General features: G+C 45.5%; 2 protein-coding genes across 2 annotated transcripts; both read right to left on the bottom strand.

Annotated features, from left to right (window-relative positions):
* Positions 1–9869: 9869 nt before the first annotated feature.
* On the bottom strand, positions 9870–10678 carry N7539_008589 (uncharacterized protein; the record flags this gene model as incomplete). Its single annotated transcript, XM_056938184.1, has 2 exons — positions 9870–10285; positions 10348–10678. The coding sequence occupies 2 exons, from the start codon at positions 10676–10678 to the stop codon at positions 9870–9872; spliced, it is 747 nt and encodes a 248-aa protein (XP_056786566.1).
* Positions 10679–12887, bottom strand: N7539_008590 (uncharacterized protein; the record flags this gene model as incomplete). The annotated part of the gene is made up of 7 exons (XM_056938185.1): positions 10679–10794; positions 10850–10853; positions 10903–10944; positions 11002–11060; positions 11117–11659; positions 11774–11956; positions 12005–12887. The coding sequence occupies 7 exons, from the start codon at positions 12885–12887 to the stop codon at positions 10679–10681; spliced, it is 1830 nt and encodes a 609-aa protein (XP_056786567.1).
* Positions 12888–13405: the final 518 nt, after the last annotated feature.

Genomic DNA, 13405 nt, shown 5'->3' on the forward strand with positions numbered 1-13405 from the left:
AACAGAGACTGTGAAAGCCTCAGTCAGGTGGAGCTGATCAAGAATCGACCAAAAGCATTGCTATCAGAACCGAACTTACACTATGAGATGGAAATGCAACACTGGTATGTAGAGACTTTGACTTAATTAAGTTCATCGGCTGGGACAGAAAAGAGAATGTCTGAGGACTCCCGTGGACGGATAACGCAGGTGGTGTATTGATGGTCGGACGGAATGTACGAAGGCACCTATGAGTACGAAGGCACTATGAGACTTATATCTTCGCCTCAGGCTCCTTTCAAGACTCCGCCGGGACTAGCACGTGACCTCCTTAGCTCGAAGGACTTGAAATGTGCGTGATCTCTTGGCTCGCAAAGGAACATCTCTTGATTCCAAGAAGGAATTGTAGGAATACGAAAAGCCTACAGACCTACGGGGAGAGTAAGGCAGCGAAAGAGACAATTCAGGTAGCTGTAGATATGATTGACAGAAGGAAAAAGGAGACGGTAGAACACACTCGAAATAGTGAAAGACAATGAAGGGGAAGTTGCTAATCGAAGTGGTGGTGCCAGAGGCAGCATCGATCGGACTACTGAACGACACTTCAATCGGGAAAAAAGGAGAGACTCAAAATCGATTTTGCAAAGAAGATACGACCTGTCCCGTCTATGCAGGAGAAAACCACTCCAACCTCCTGGGTCCTGAGACCTGGGTCTGCGCACCCCGGTTCCTGCACAAGAGACAAATTTAAGAGGGAAACGGTACGTCGAATCTAAGCTGCCGCTGTCGGATCCCAGTATATATCATTTATATATATGCTCCGTATAGGGTCATACAGAACGCTCCACCGAAAGTTTGCAGGCATCGAAAAAGGAAGGGGCCATGAGAAAGAAATACAAGGGGTTTCGGGTCTAGATGGGTATCTACTCTTGCAGCGCCCGTGGGTTCTTAAAAAAATCCTTGGGCAAGAGTATCCAGCGACTTCGTCGGCCAGGATTTTTTGAAGATTCGGGATTCAATATCATCACTTCTATCACCAATTTTCACGATAATCTTTCACAACGGCGATCAGTATATAAACTTGCTATAACACTGATAATTGAAGCGATTTTTGAAGCAGAGGCCACTCGCTGCTGGGTTACACCGAGTTCATCCGGTTGCAAAAATATTATTGGTAAACCAAACCTTCGAATAAGACACACTTGATTTCCTGTCCTCTTCGATGTGATCTCAGTCAGCCAATCAGATCAATATAGAGATTTACAAGCGCCTATCTATACAGTGAGTTCGACGGGGGAACGAGGAGCATTTAAAGACTCATCATCAGCCTTCCGACGCCCAGAAAGACTGTCCGTTGAGCTGCAATCTCCTCGCTCTATACATAATGTTTGCCAGTATTCCACCGTTGCGTTATCGGCGCCGTAATTGAGATCGAGGAGGGGGCAAGGGTGTCTTGGAAATTGAATTTTACTTCATTTTATTCCTGTCATCCTCGCCAAGTGAATCGCTTTACAATGACCTCGGATCCACGGAAAGTGCACAAATCGGTGGAGGGAATTGGTCGTTTTCACGTAATCTAGTCTCGGAACTTCGGAAGCGTAACATTTCAGGATAGGCCAGCCCCCTACCGCGCTACCTCATGAGAAAGATTTGTATGAATCCAATCATAGCTGGTATTCAAAGATACTATAACCGAAATCGGGCTTGTCTGATTTCGTCACTGAGCTAGCCCCGCCGACGTTTCAACAACGAAGAATGGTAGAAGTGAGAATCCCCTTTCAGATTGATGTTGACCGTGGCGGGATTTGCTCAATTTAGACGGCGTCTCGTACGTCTCAACTTCAAGTTTACAGTTGAATGTTTATCTGGTCCTCTGTCTTGGATTGGTTTCTGCGCCCTTTCGCCGATCGTTTCTGTCTAGAAAGCTGTGTCGATATACTATCCGAACTTTTCTTTCCCATGTCGCGCCACCTTGGTGAGTAAGGGCCAAGGGAACTAATTGGTAGCCTGCTCCTAGTTAGCATTGCCTTGTGCGGCCCCATGGCACTCAGCACTACAAATTGTGAGATAGGGGCTCCGTATCTTACCTATCTTTCCTTTCGCTTTCCGCCATACCAGCCCGCATGAATTCGACCAAGTCCATGCCAACACTCTTGAAGCAGAAGCGGATGCTCAACCTCGATATGAAAAGCCTGTTGTTCTAGATCAAGCAGGTCGCAAGGGCAGAAAGGACCAATTCAGAGGGCTTCTGCTTTATCTGGACACCGGAGTCCACCATCGGGCTGACTATGCGGCGTTGGCTTCGGGTCTGCATCAATGGCGCGATGGCAGTTAGAACACATCGTGAATCGCATGACTCTATGGTCGCTCGGTGTGATAGAAGTACGGGTTGAGGTGGGTCTGGGAAACAGATTGATAGAAGATGACCGTCCGTTTATATGGCGTAGGATGAATCGCTAATACCTGGAACAATTTAAGAGGGATGAATCGTTTATATATCAGAAATGACCACTCGTCTTTGGGGCAATTCCTCACATGAGTCATGGTGACGGTGGCGCTGGCAGAGTGTGCGAGGGTGTTCTGACAACCCCCCAGTCAGTAATTGATGCAAATCAAAACGGTATCCATCCGCCACTGCATCAGCAGTCAATGATATGACATTTATCGAGCATTGTTGCACGTTATTGTGTCAGGTTTCGAGAATTATTATTTTTATTTAGTGATCCGTGGTCAGTGGAAAATGCTTTGAGGGCCTTCAAAGGAGAAGAGATCTTATAGTTGGTACAGCATTCGGTGAGGTATAGTAATGAGGTATAGTGATATAGTATTTAGAAAAGAGATGCAATTCTTTGGATAGTATTCGGCGGTATGAAAAATTCTTTCACCTTACCATCTAGAACCCATTACGAGCCGCCTATCTTCCTCTACCGCCAATCAGCTTAAATTTCAGCCCCTTCTTATTTTTAATGTAGAGCTACAAAGGTGTTCTTTTGTACCGCGCAGTATATCAGTCTCTTCGATAAGCGTGCACATCCTCCCTGTTACGAGTTAGCGAACTTTGATCACTTCTGCAGAAGAAGCCAGTATCGGAAGGGGGATACCGAAGGGAGATACCGTAACCACGCGACTGCGTGGTAAGAGAAGTTGGGATGAAGGCATGTTCCGGTGATCTCACCACCTCAATACCTTCTGCAGATTAGATTTCTCTTTTCTTTTCTCCCTCAGGCTTTTCGACCTTCGTTGAATGCACAAGTGATTTCGAACTTTTTGGCACGTAACATAGTCGAAAAGCCTCTTTCAAACCTTACACTTCAAAGTCTATGACGGGCAGCGAGATAATTTAAAAACTCAAAGCCAACCTTAGGAACTTCACCATCATCATAATCACCGAACTGAACCGACCTGTACCGAAGCCACGATGGCACGATCACGCGAGCGAATCTCCTCAGCGGAACGAACTCCTCGCCGAACCTCGCTGAACTTCAGCTATGAAAATGCTGAATACAAACTTGAAACTCCTGAACAGCTACTTGAGTGGATCTCCGATAACACCCGGGTAGCTTTCCAAGTGCTGAAGCAGGAGGCTGAAATGAACCAATGACTTCTTGAAGAGAATACGTTGTTGAAGGAAAGAATCACCCAGTTGATGGAACATACCCCTACTGTCGAAACCCAGCATATGGAAGAGGCTTACGTTAGTCTCCGTGCCGATCTCACCTCTGTGGAAAGAAAATTGGAAAATACCATCAAAGAGCGTGACGGACTCTCTACTGCGATGCGATTCATGCAGGTTGGTCATGGTAACAACATTAGTGATGGTGGACTTAGTTCAACTCGTACTACCCCGGATGCTGAGTGACTCCCTCGTAAGTCTACCCAAATGCCAGATCCCCCTATGCTTAATGACGGAAAAGACGTGAAGTTCAAGCCCTGGAAAGGTCTTATGAAAAGAAAGCTTTTGCTGAACTAGGACTACTACCCGACTACATCCCACCAGTTTGCCTACATTGTGAGCCGCTGCGAAGGGACGGCATTAAGTCATATCAGCCCTCGTTTGGAAGAAGATTCTACGACCCTATATCAGACCACTGAGGAGATCTTCAACCATTTGTAAACTGAGTTCCATGATCCAAACCGTAAGCAGGCAGCTCGTGACGAATATTTGGACTTAAAGATGGACCCTAAGCAAGATTTCATTGATTTCTTGGCCGAATTCACTAGACTCGCGGAGGAGTCAGAGCAGCCTATGGAATTAAGAAAGAGAGATTTATACCGCAAGCTTCCAACACTTATGCAAAATCAGGTCATGATCTCCGCCGGTGATAGCTCTGTCACTTTGGAAAGATTCACCCAACAATGCCAGATTGCTTCACGCGCAATTTCGCAGCAGATCGCTACTCGCAGTGCACGCCAAAGCGCAGTCTCACGTAGTGGTCGTACTCAAGGCAACGTTACGACTCGAAACAACATCTCGAATCCGAATATTACCGCGAATTCTTCAACCTTCCTTAAGGATTCAACCAAGAAAGCACAGCTCATGAAGGAAGGAAAATGCTTCATCTGCGAGGAAAAGGATCATCTCTCTCGTGACTGCCCAAAAAAGAAAAAGACCAGTCTCGCAGCAACTGGATCCAAAACTACCGAGGACAAAGTGAACCTCACGAATCTGACTCGAAATCGGAAAAAGTCTAACCCTGGGCAAAGTCTCCATCCCAGGGGGTGTGTCTAAGTTGAATTTACAAAAACTGTTATCACCTACAAGCAGTATGGTCATCAGTGCTCAAATAGCCATCAATGGAAGAACAGTTCAAGTAAATTGCCTCGCCGGCACAGGAGCAGATGGATATTTGTATGTTCATACCAACATGATTGAACTACTTATACCATTAGGAGTCAGGACGCGAAAACTTTCAACTCCATACCTAATCACCTGATTCGATGGTATTTTGCGAAAACCATTACGCATACTACCAAATTGACCCTGTTAGTGGATGGTCACATACAGCTACGACAGCCTATGTTGACTACTGAACTAGGTAAACATGACATAATTCTGGGGCGTGCTTAGTTCGCCGAACATGAAGTCCTGCCAGATTACAAAGATCAGAGGCTGGTATAGCCAAGTACCCCAACACTGAAAGAGGAAGTACAGTAAGCGATCAACAAGGCAATTCCACGCGTAATACTCAGAAGACCATCTCCAGTTGACACGCATAATCATCAAAAAGATATGGAAAGACGAGATCAACTCTGTGAAGCTGGAATCAAGATCAAAAAGTCTTATGGTGAAGATCAAATTCTTCTGCAGAAGAATACAGCTCACGAACAAGCATTCGACATCGCGGCGATCGGCGGTATGGGCTTCTACCGTCATATGCAAAGAGAGGGTACTACCTCATTCGTGACCTCACTGGCTCAAATCGACAAGATTATCGAAGAGAAATTGCAATCACAGGATACGTTGAAGCTTCATGACACGTGCGAAATCAAGAAAGCCGGTCCCCAGGAATATCACGAATTCATCGAAGTATTCTCGAAAATTGTGTCAGACACGCTACCACCATTGAGAGGTGCTGCAGATCATCGATTTGAGCTCGAAAATGACTCCTTCCGTCAAGTAAACTGTCCACTTTACAAGGTGACCGAGGAGGAGTTAAGATTTGCAAAACAGTACATTCTGCAGAATCTCGAGAAGGGATTCATTATACCATCCTCCGCACCATACGCGTCACCAATCCTAATGGCTGAAAAACCAGGTAGCGGCCTCAGATTCTGCGTTGATTACCGGAAATTGAACGCCTTGACTAAGAAGGATCGATACCCACTACCTCTTATTGATGAATTGCTTCAAAGAATTGGCAAAGCCAAGTGGTTTAATAAGTTGGACATCGAACAGGGATTTCATCGAATTCGCATACACCCGGACTCAGAGGACCTTACAACTTTCAAATCCAGGTATAGATCATACAAGTATAAGGTCTTGCCTGTTGGACTAACGAACGGTCCGGCCACTTTCCAACGGCATATCAACTATACACTAGGAGATTATCTTGACGACTTTTGTACTGTATTTGTGGATGATATCCTAATCTACACCGATGGTGATCTGAAGCAGCATCAGCAACATGTGAAGTCCGTACTGCACGATTGAGAAAAGCAGGATTACAAGTGGCACTTCATAAGTGCGAGTTTCACACTCGGGAAACTAAGTTCCTCGGCTTTATCGTTGGTACTCGAGGTCTGCGGGTGAACCCTTCAAAGATCGATATGATCCAAGCGTGGAATCCACCCACTACTGTAAGGGGCGTACAGTCCTTTTTAGGAATGTGCAACTTCTACCGAAGATTCATCAGGAATTATAGTCGGATCGCAAAACCACTGCACCAATTGACTCGCAAAGAGGTGCAATACATGTGGGACACATCATGTCAGAAGGCCTTCGATCAACTGAAAGCTGCACTAACCTCGACACCAAGCTTGGTTCATTACGACCCTAAAGCACTAACTAAGTTGGAGACTGATGCCTCTGGTGGTTGTATGGGGGCAGTGCTCTCACAGAAAAATGGAGAAAATTGGCACCCAATCGCATTCTTTTCAAAAACCATGGATCAAGGTCAGCGGAAGTATGACACTCACGACAAGGAAATGCTAGCAATTATTCGAGCGCTCGAAGAATGGAGAGCTGAATTAGAAGGACTATAACGCAGTCAACCCTTCGACATCTGGCTTGATCATTACTCCTTGCAATACTTCATGACTGGATATTTGAAATCTGCGCGTGCTTGGCTGTCAAGCTTGGTACTTGATTCCTCAGGAACGGCGCGCAGATAAGCTTTCTCCGCGCATGGCTGAGTCTAGGGTGGTCGGCTACTGCACAGATGCTTATAAGCTGTATGATGTGCATTCCAAGCGCATTATTACATCCAGAAACGTCAATGGCAACGAGAACAGTCTGAAGGACCTTTCAAATCCAGATTATGATCTTGATGCAGGACAACGGCTTCAGGGCCACATGGACCCTACAGTCGATCAACGTAGATATGTGCCTGCCAGATTCCTTGAGGATCAGCCTTTTGAAGACCACCGAATGGACCTGGTTATTGAAGAACCGCTAAGACCGGTGTCTCCAAACCCTTTCATTGCAACGGATGAGCTGCTAATTTCGGAATGGTCAACACTTTCAAGGAATTCCTTCAAAAGGGAGCTTCAAATTCAGGACGTCTACGACAAACTTGAAACTCAACCAGAACTCCATAAAACTGCGACAGAACTCGACAATCCCCAGGCAGAACTCGACCAAGTTGAAACTGAGGCATAACTGAAGATAACTCAACCAGATCTCGACTAAAATCGACCGGAACTTTGTCAAACTGCGACTGGTAATCCGGCACTTCGACGCTCAACATGCGTACGTATCAAATCAAGCGCGGCTATTGAGTCTGAACAGTATCGCGCGTTTCGGAAGGGTTCTTACGCTGCATACGTTGTTGATACTGAATACGCAATGTATTCGACTCGCAATCCGGCTGCTGATTTACAACCACTTTCGCATCTGCTGCCGCAAAAGTTAGCTCAAGTTCGGACACCATATGTGCAGGACGGCTGGCAGGACATGAAGCAAAATTGCACCAAGGAGGAGTAGGCAAATTGGGTTGAAGCAGCGCACAAGGAGATGCAAAAGCAGCCGAGAAATGGCACTTGACATGTGGTTGATCGTCCTTCCAAAAAGACGAAGAATCAGAATCGGAAGACTCTATCGCCACTTCGATGAACCTTAAGCCCTAAAAGCCCTAAAAGAGGAGAGTTTCGGTTACTATTTTCTAGTTTATTAGTTTAACTAACTCCGTAGTTACTATACTAAACTAGCCATGTTACTCCTCTAGTTTAGCGTCGAGATAATATAGGTAATTAACCGTAGTGCGCTATATATCCCGTATTAAGTCGAAGGTAAACGCGGGCTTATCGCGAGCTAAATCAACAAAATCCCTATAGCTAAGTTTTCCGTCTCTTAGATATTCCAACGTATTATCTAGCTAAGGTATAACCTAAATAAAACGTATATCTTAGTTCTTATAAGGGAGAGCGTTAGATCTAGCTAAGAAGCTCTATTAACGCGTTCCGTGTAAGGGCAATTCCCAAAAGGGCAATAGTCCGAAGGGTGGACTGGGTCGTATACGAGTTATGAGAAGAGACGGTTAGCATTATGTAGTGATACGTGAGTGAAAAGATATCTTATGAGCTACAGAGTACGTCAACGTAGGTATCGGTAAAAGACAACTCTGACTCTTTATTCCCTCTAAACTATTCTCCTCGGATTATTTATCTTTGGGGAATCTGCGAGTCCTTTGAAGTCATGAAGTTCTTGACTTGTGGCAGGCTAGAGCCCACGTGACCCATCCTGGGTGTCCTCACGTTCAGTTTGCCAAGTCCCCGACCCAGCGTGCACGAGCTCCTAGCACTCAATGAGACTGCACTGATTTCTCTTCTTACATTCCGCGTGACTCTCCCTCACCGGGTTCTTTATTAATACCTAGGCGTACTATATTAATATGTACTACTATGCCGATTGTTTAAAAGAGGGGAAAAGGGGGAAGAGGAAAAGTAATACACAGAGACTTAATAGCTTATAATAAGTATCGGTCTATTATATAAAGATAAAAGGAAATAGTAGGTCTTAGTTTTATATAACTCTTTGGTAATATAGCTACTAGAATCTATATATAGAATAAAGAAGAGGAACGAGTAACTATATCCTTTATAATAAGGAAACTCAGACGAAGGGGAAAAAGGAAAGGAAGAAGTAAGGAAGGCGAAAAGTAACTATATATACCTATTATAGAGTAGATTAGCGGTAAGGTAGAAGATCCCTATAGAAAGATCTATATAGGAGATTCCCTACAGAAGTAAACAGAAAGGCAAATAATCCTCAGGCTCCAGCGTATCTGTTGTGAACATGGCAGGACTGAACGGACTCAGGATGAGAGGGAGGATAGGGATACGTGTGCCACGACTACCCCGTGTGCCACGCACACCACGCCACGCACACCACGCGCACCGTCTCAAAACTCAGGATGGACTGTAGCCTCTTCTCTTTTCTTTTTTTCCTCTCCAGCCTTTGAGATCCTTGAACACCACGCAGACAGTTAGAATAAAAGTTAATGAGTCCTTCTGAAGCTTTTCTTAACTGGCGTACAACAGTATCTACATATAGGAGACCCAAGGCAACAACATAAACACAAACACAATCACCTGACTCCGTGATCACAAACATCGGTCACGTGACCTCTACCTCGAATCCCCGTCCTTCTCCATCAACTGGTCAACCGACCCACCAGTTGACGACAGCTCGCCAGTCGACCGACCAACCGACCAACTGGCTAGTAGACTCACCAGTTCACGACGACCAACCTCCACTCTCCAAGTCCGCGCACGAACTGGTCGACCAACTCACCAGCTGTTAAGCTGACCTTTGCCCATGCGTCACAGAATACACCAACTACAGAGGTAATTTCCAAGATCTGGATTTTCCCTCTGAGCACTCGAAGTCCGAGAAGTTACTCCAGGTTTCGGTAGTTAAATATAGAGTGGGACCTAGTGTGAATACTCCTGCGGGACCGATCCACGAGATCCATGTGTGAGAATCATTGATTTCAATAAACCCTTCCGACCCATAAAACGATCACAGGTGCCTAGCCAAGATGAGTTGATGCGTTAGCTGCTGGGTCGATGTGGTTCTCGTTAAGCACCGCTGACACAACGCCAACTCTATCAGCCATCAAAATCTGAACGCCCGCCGCTTTTTGTACCTGAAGGAATTCGTTAGCTGCGAGAATCGCTCATTCACGCCGTAAAATCACCTTTTAGACAGCTAATTTCAGTTGTTGTTGGCTTTAACTCACCGTCACGTTTTCTGGAACGTTGTTTAAGGAGCCATAAGACCCGCAAACAAACCCAGAATGTCGCACATAGCCGACGAGTCTCGGACATAGAAGTAGTATGTCGGATGCAAAGAAAATACCGGCCAAATTCCACCGCTTGAGAAGTCTGACTGCAGCTTGTACACTGCAAGCTCTCATTTCCATATCACTAGCCGGAAGCTTTCCGGCATTAGTGATGAACATAACCGGATATCTTCTTTGTTTGATGGCCAAAAGAATACAAATTTCAGGCGTGAATGAAGAAAGGATTACCTTCCTTCCTCCAGCATTTTGAAATATTTGATCCAGTATTCGATCGACGAATCCATTGATCTCAAGCGCAACGGGAGCTAAACCAGCTTCAATCGCTTCGTGGAGTCTCAGGTATTCTTATTCGGGTAAGTTTAAGCGAAAAAGACTAGACAACAAGATATTGGACCAAAACACATACTAATCTCAACATTGAAGCTGATAGAGTCTGGCAACTTTACGAGTAGCTCTTTCAGGGTGGCGAAAGAGCCTTGGATGAATGACCCTCGCGTATTTGGCTTGAAACCTTTGTTTTTGAGGTCAAAAGTATATCTCATCCAATCGAGAACATGATGGATCTTTTTTATATGGGCTGTCGTCAATGAGCGTGACCGATGTCTGTATTTGATCTGGTGTTCTGGGTTGCACTTTGTACTACCGTCGCCGTCACTCCAATGAGAATGTTCTCTCGGAAATTGAAGTTTGCTTGCGTGCATAAACTGCCATAGTGAGCCTTGAGAGCCGCTGGTCATTCAGGGCATGCATACCTGTTCGAAAGTAAGATCATGGATGGGCACATCAGTACCTGACTTGCTCAATGAGAAGTCATGGAAAACGACGGGTACAAGGACTCGAGTAAGCTGAACATCTGTTACGTATTAGCCAATACAAGATGATGTCATACTACACTCATGGTTTTTTACCGAACTGTTTGATGTTAGAGAAGTACACATGTTACGCGTGTGACAAGTCCCACCTCAACACATGATGCCCCTTGTTTTGCGGCCGAGAGCATGGACTATTCAATAAGTAGCGACGTTGATTACAGATTCAGGGTATAGGAGGCATATCAAACCTCAATTGTGTTCTCTCCGAGTTGAAGATAGCTCCAATCAACAGTATTTTGACCAGAACCTACAGCAATGTCAGTCATCTAGAAGACCATAACATGCAACGTCCAATTTTATTACTTCTGTGACCAACAAGTTGTGTTCCTTGCTCTGAGAAGTAATTGTCGATCAGTGGCGAAGTTTTCGGGTCCATAGGCTGTTTCGCAATCAGGAAGGTGAACGTCACAGTTCCTAGCAACTCAGAAGAATCCTTTGCCAAAATACGAATGGTACGTCCCCTGAAAAGGCTTTCGCGGTTTGATCCAAGGTAATCTTCTTCACTCCGAAGTAGGGTAGCAGCACTGCATATCAGATCGCTCTTCCCGCGTGGCGAGCCTTGAAGGTAAAACTTGAAGACCAGGTGTGCTTCGTCTGAACTGTGCATAGGGAATATGAATGGTTCGTTTACCATGTCACTCAGGATTGGTAAGTGCACCAGCTGGCTCACACCACTCCCTACTGACACAGACATGTCCACCGGTGGTGATACACCGGTGAGAAACTTGTCCATTGTGGAGACTTTCCTGGGGTTGATTCCATTCCCCTGCTTTCCGTTCTGCAACACTCCGATATTGATAATTGTGTGATCAGAAGTAACAGAGAGATCAAGCCCCGCCGGATTGGCTGGTGGCAAGAGCTTGATAGCAGTCTCCATTTAATTGAGAATTATCCCATGATTTCAGAAGTTCTGCCAAAGAGAATGCCCCCTCAAGGCTGCATGTTCTATGGCATACCAACCACGGTAATCAGGTATGTGCTGGCTCGCACCAGCTTGCAGGAGGAGCGCGGCGGCCTTCTTGCGACCCTTTACGCAAGCGATAGTCAACGCTGACCAACCATAGGGTAATTGTAAATGGTTTAAACCTGCCTTATTGTCGATCTCTAGCAGAATCTTGAGATAATCATCGCGACCAATCTCAGCTGCAGCATAAATTGGGCTTTCTTAATGAGCAAACCCCCTGGAAGAACAGAATTGAGACTTTCCAAGCAGAGCAACTATGTCGTCAAACTGATACCGGATCGCAATATTGAGGAGGCTTTGCATGTGGCCCACGATATCGAAGCCGTGCTGGCCACTGAGTTGACCTTCAACCTTCAAGACGCTCAGGAACATCTCTGCAACAGCCACGTGATTCTCGGCCACCGCATAATAGAATGGTTTATGTCCTTGAGCATCCAAAGACAAGATGAGGTTTGATGCTTGTCCTTGATCTTGCGCATGACCGAGAATCTTTTGGCACACAATATTGAGGCCGCACAGCGCACTGTAATGAAGTGGCAAGCGGCCAAATTCATTCACGGCTATGATAGTGCTTTTCTGGCCACCACACATCAGGCCAACAGCGAGATCAACCGTGTTCTCTGAAGTCCCACCACGGCAGCTTCCGCAGAGAGACTGTCTGGTTTGAATTTGTTCCATGTGATCGTGCAACAAGTTTTCTTCGCCCACTCTGGTGATCATGCGGTTTAGAAGATTATGATCTGCTATCAAACCATTTGCCGGAAAGGCTTTTGACACCAAGTGCTGAACTGAACCTCCCGCATGGTGAATTATTGAGAGCTCCAGAAGCAAGTCGAGAATTGCCTCAGCATTTGAGGAAAGAGCATCGTTCACCTTAGAGAGTGCAAGATATGTTGCCAGCATGGAAGGCTCATCACATCGAATGGCATATTCTAGACCGAGTCTTTCCCTTGCGAAGGGATCGAGGGGACTAGAGTTTGATGACTCGGAAGAAATCGGGTTGATTGATGGTAGCTCTTCACAACAAGCGCAAAAAGCACCTGTCAGAATATTTTCCGAATCTCGATTCAAGTTACCAATTTTCTCCTGAAAATGAACCTTCGACTTCATCCATTGGCACTTGTGCTTGTGATGGAGCTCTGTCGGAGTGACACAACGGTTTTCAATTTTTCTGTATATCCTGTCGACAGCTTGTTCATTCGCCCGGAGAAACAACTGCAATTTCAGAAGACCTCTGTGTAGATTCTTAAGTTCGCAAAATATCTTTTTGCTGCAATATATCGGAAGACGGAATCGTAGTGTGTCGCGCAGCCGCTCAAATTCATGTTTTCTGAGGAGCTCTACCTGCACTTGAAGATAAAACTTGCACTGCTGTCGTAAAAAGGCATTCAATGCATCGACACAGGTGGTGTTAGTCGTGTATAATCCTGATATTATGTAAGAGACCTTCCTTTGTTTGAGACTAATAGCTGACAAACCTGAGAAATCAGGATGTGTATCTTCGGTTATGGATTGTTCCAAGATTGTTTTGAAGGAGATTTTCAAGGAATTGTAGGGAACGCAGAACAAGGCCCATTCTGGCACCATATGCTGATGTAGTTCTAAACCAAGTCGCATCGTGTAGTTCG

This window comes from Penicillium diatomitis (genome assembly GCF_028827545.1).
Source record: "Penicillium diatomitis strain IBT 30728 chromosome Unknown utg000013l_segment0_segment0, whole genome shotgun sequence".
Classification (NCBI taxonomy): Eukaryota; Fungi; Ascomycota; class Eurotiomycetes; order Eurotiales; family Aspergillaceae; genus Penicillium; species Penicillium diatomitis.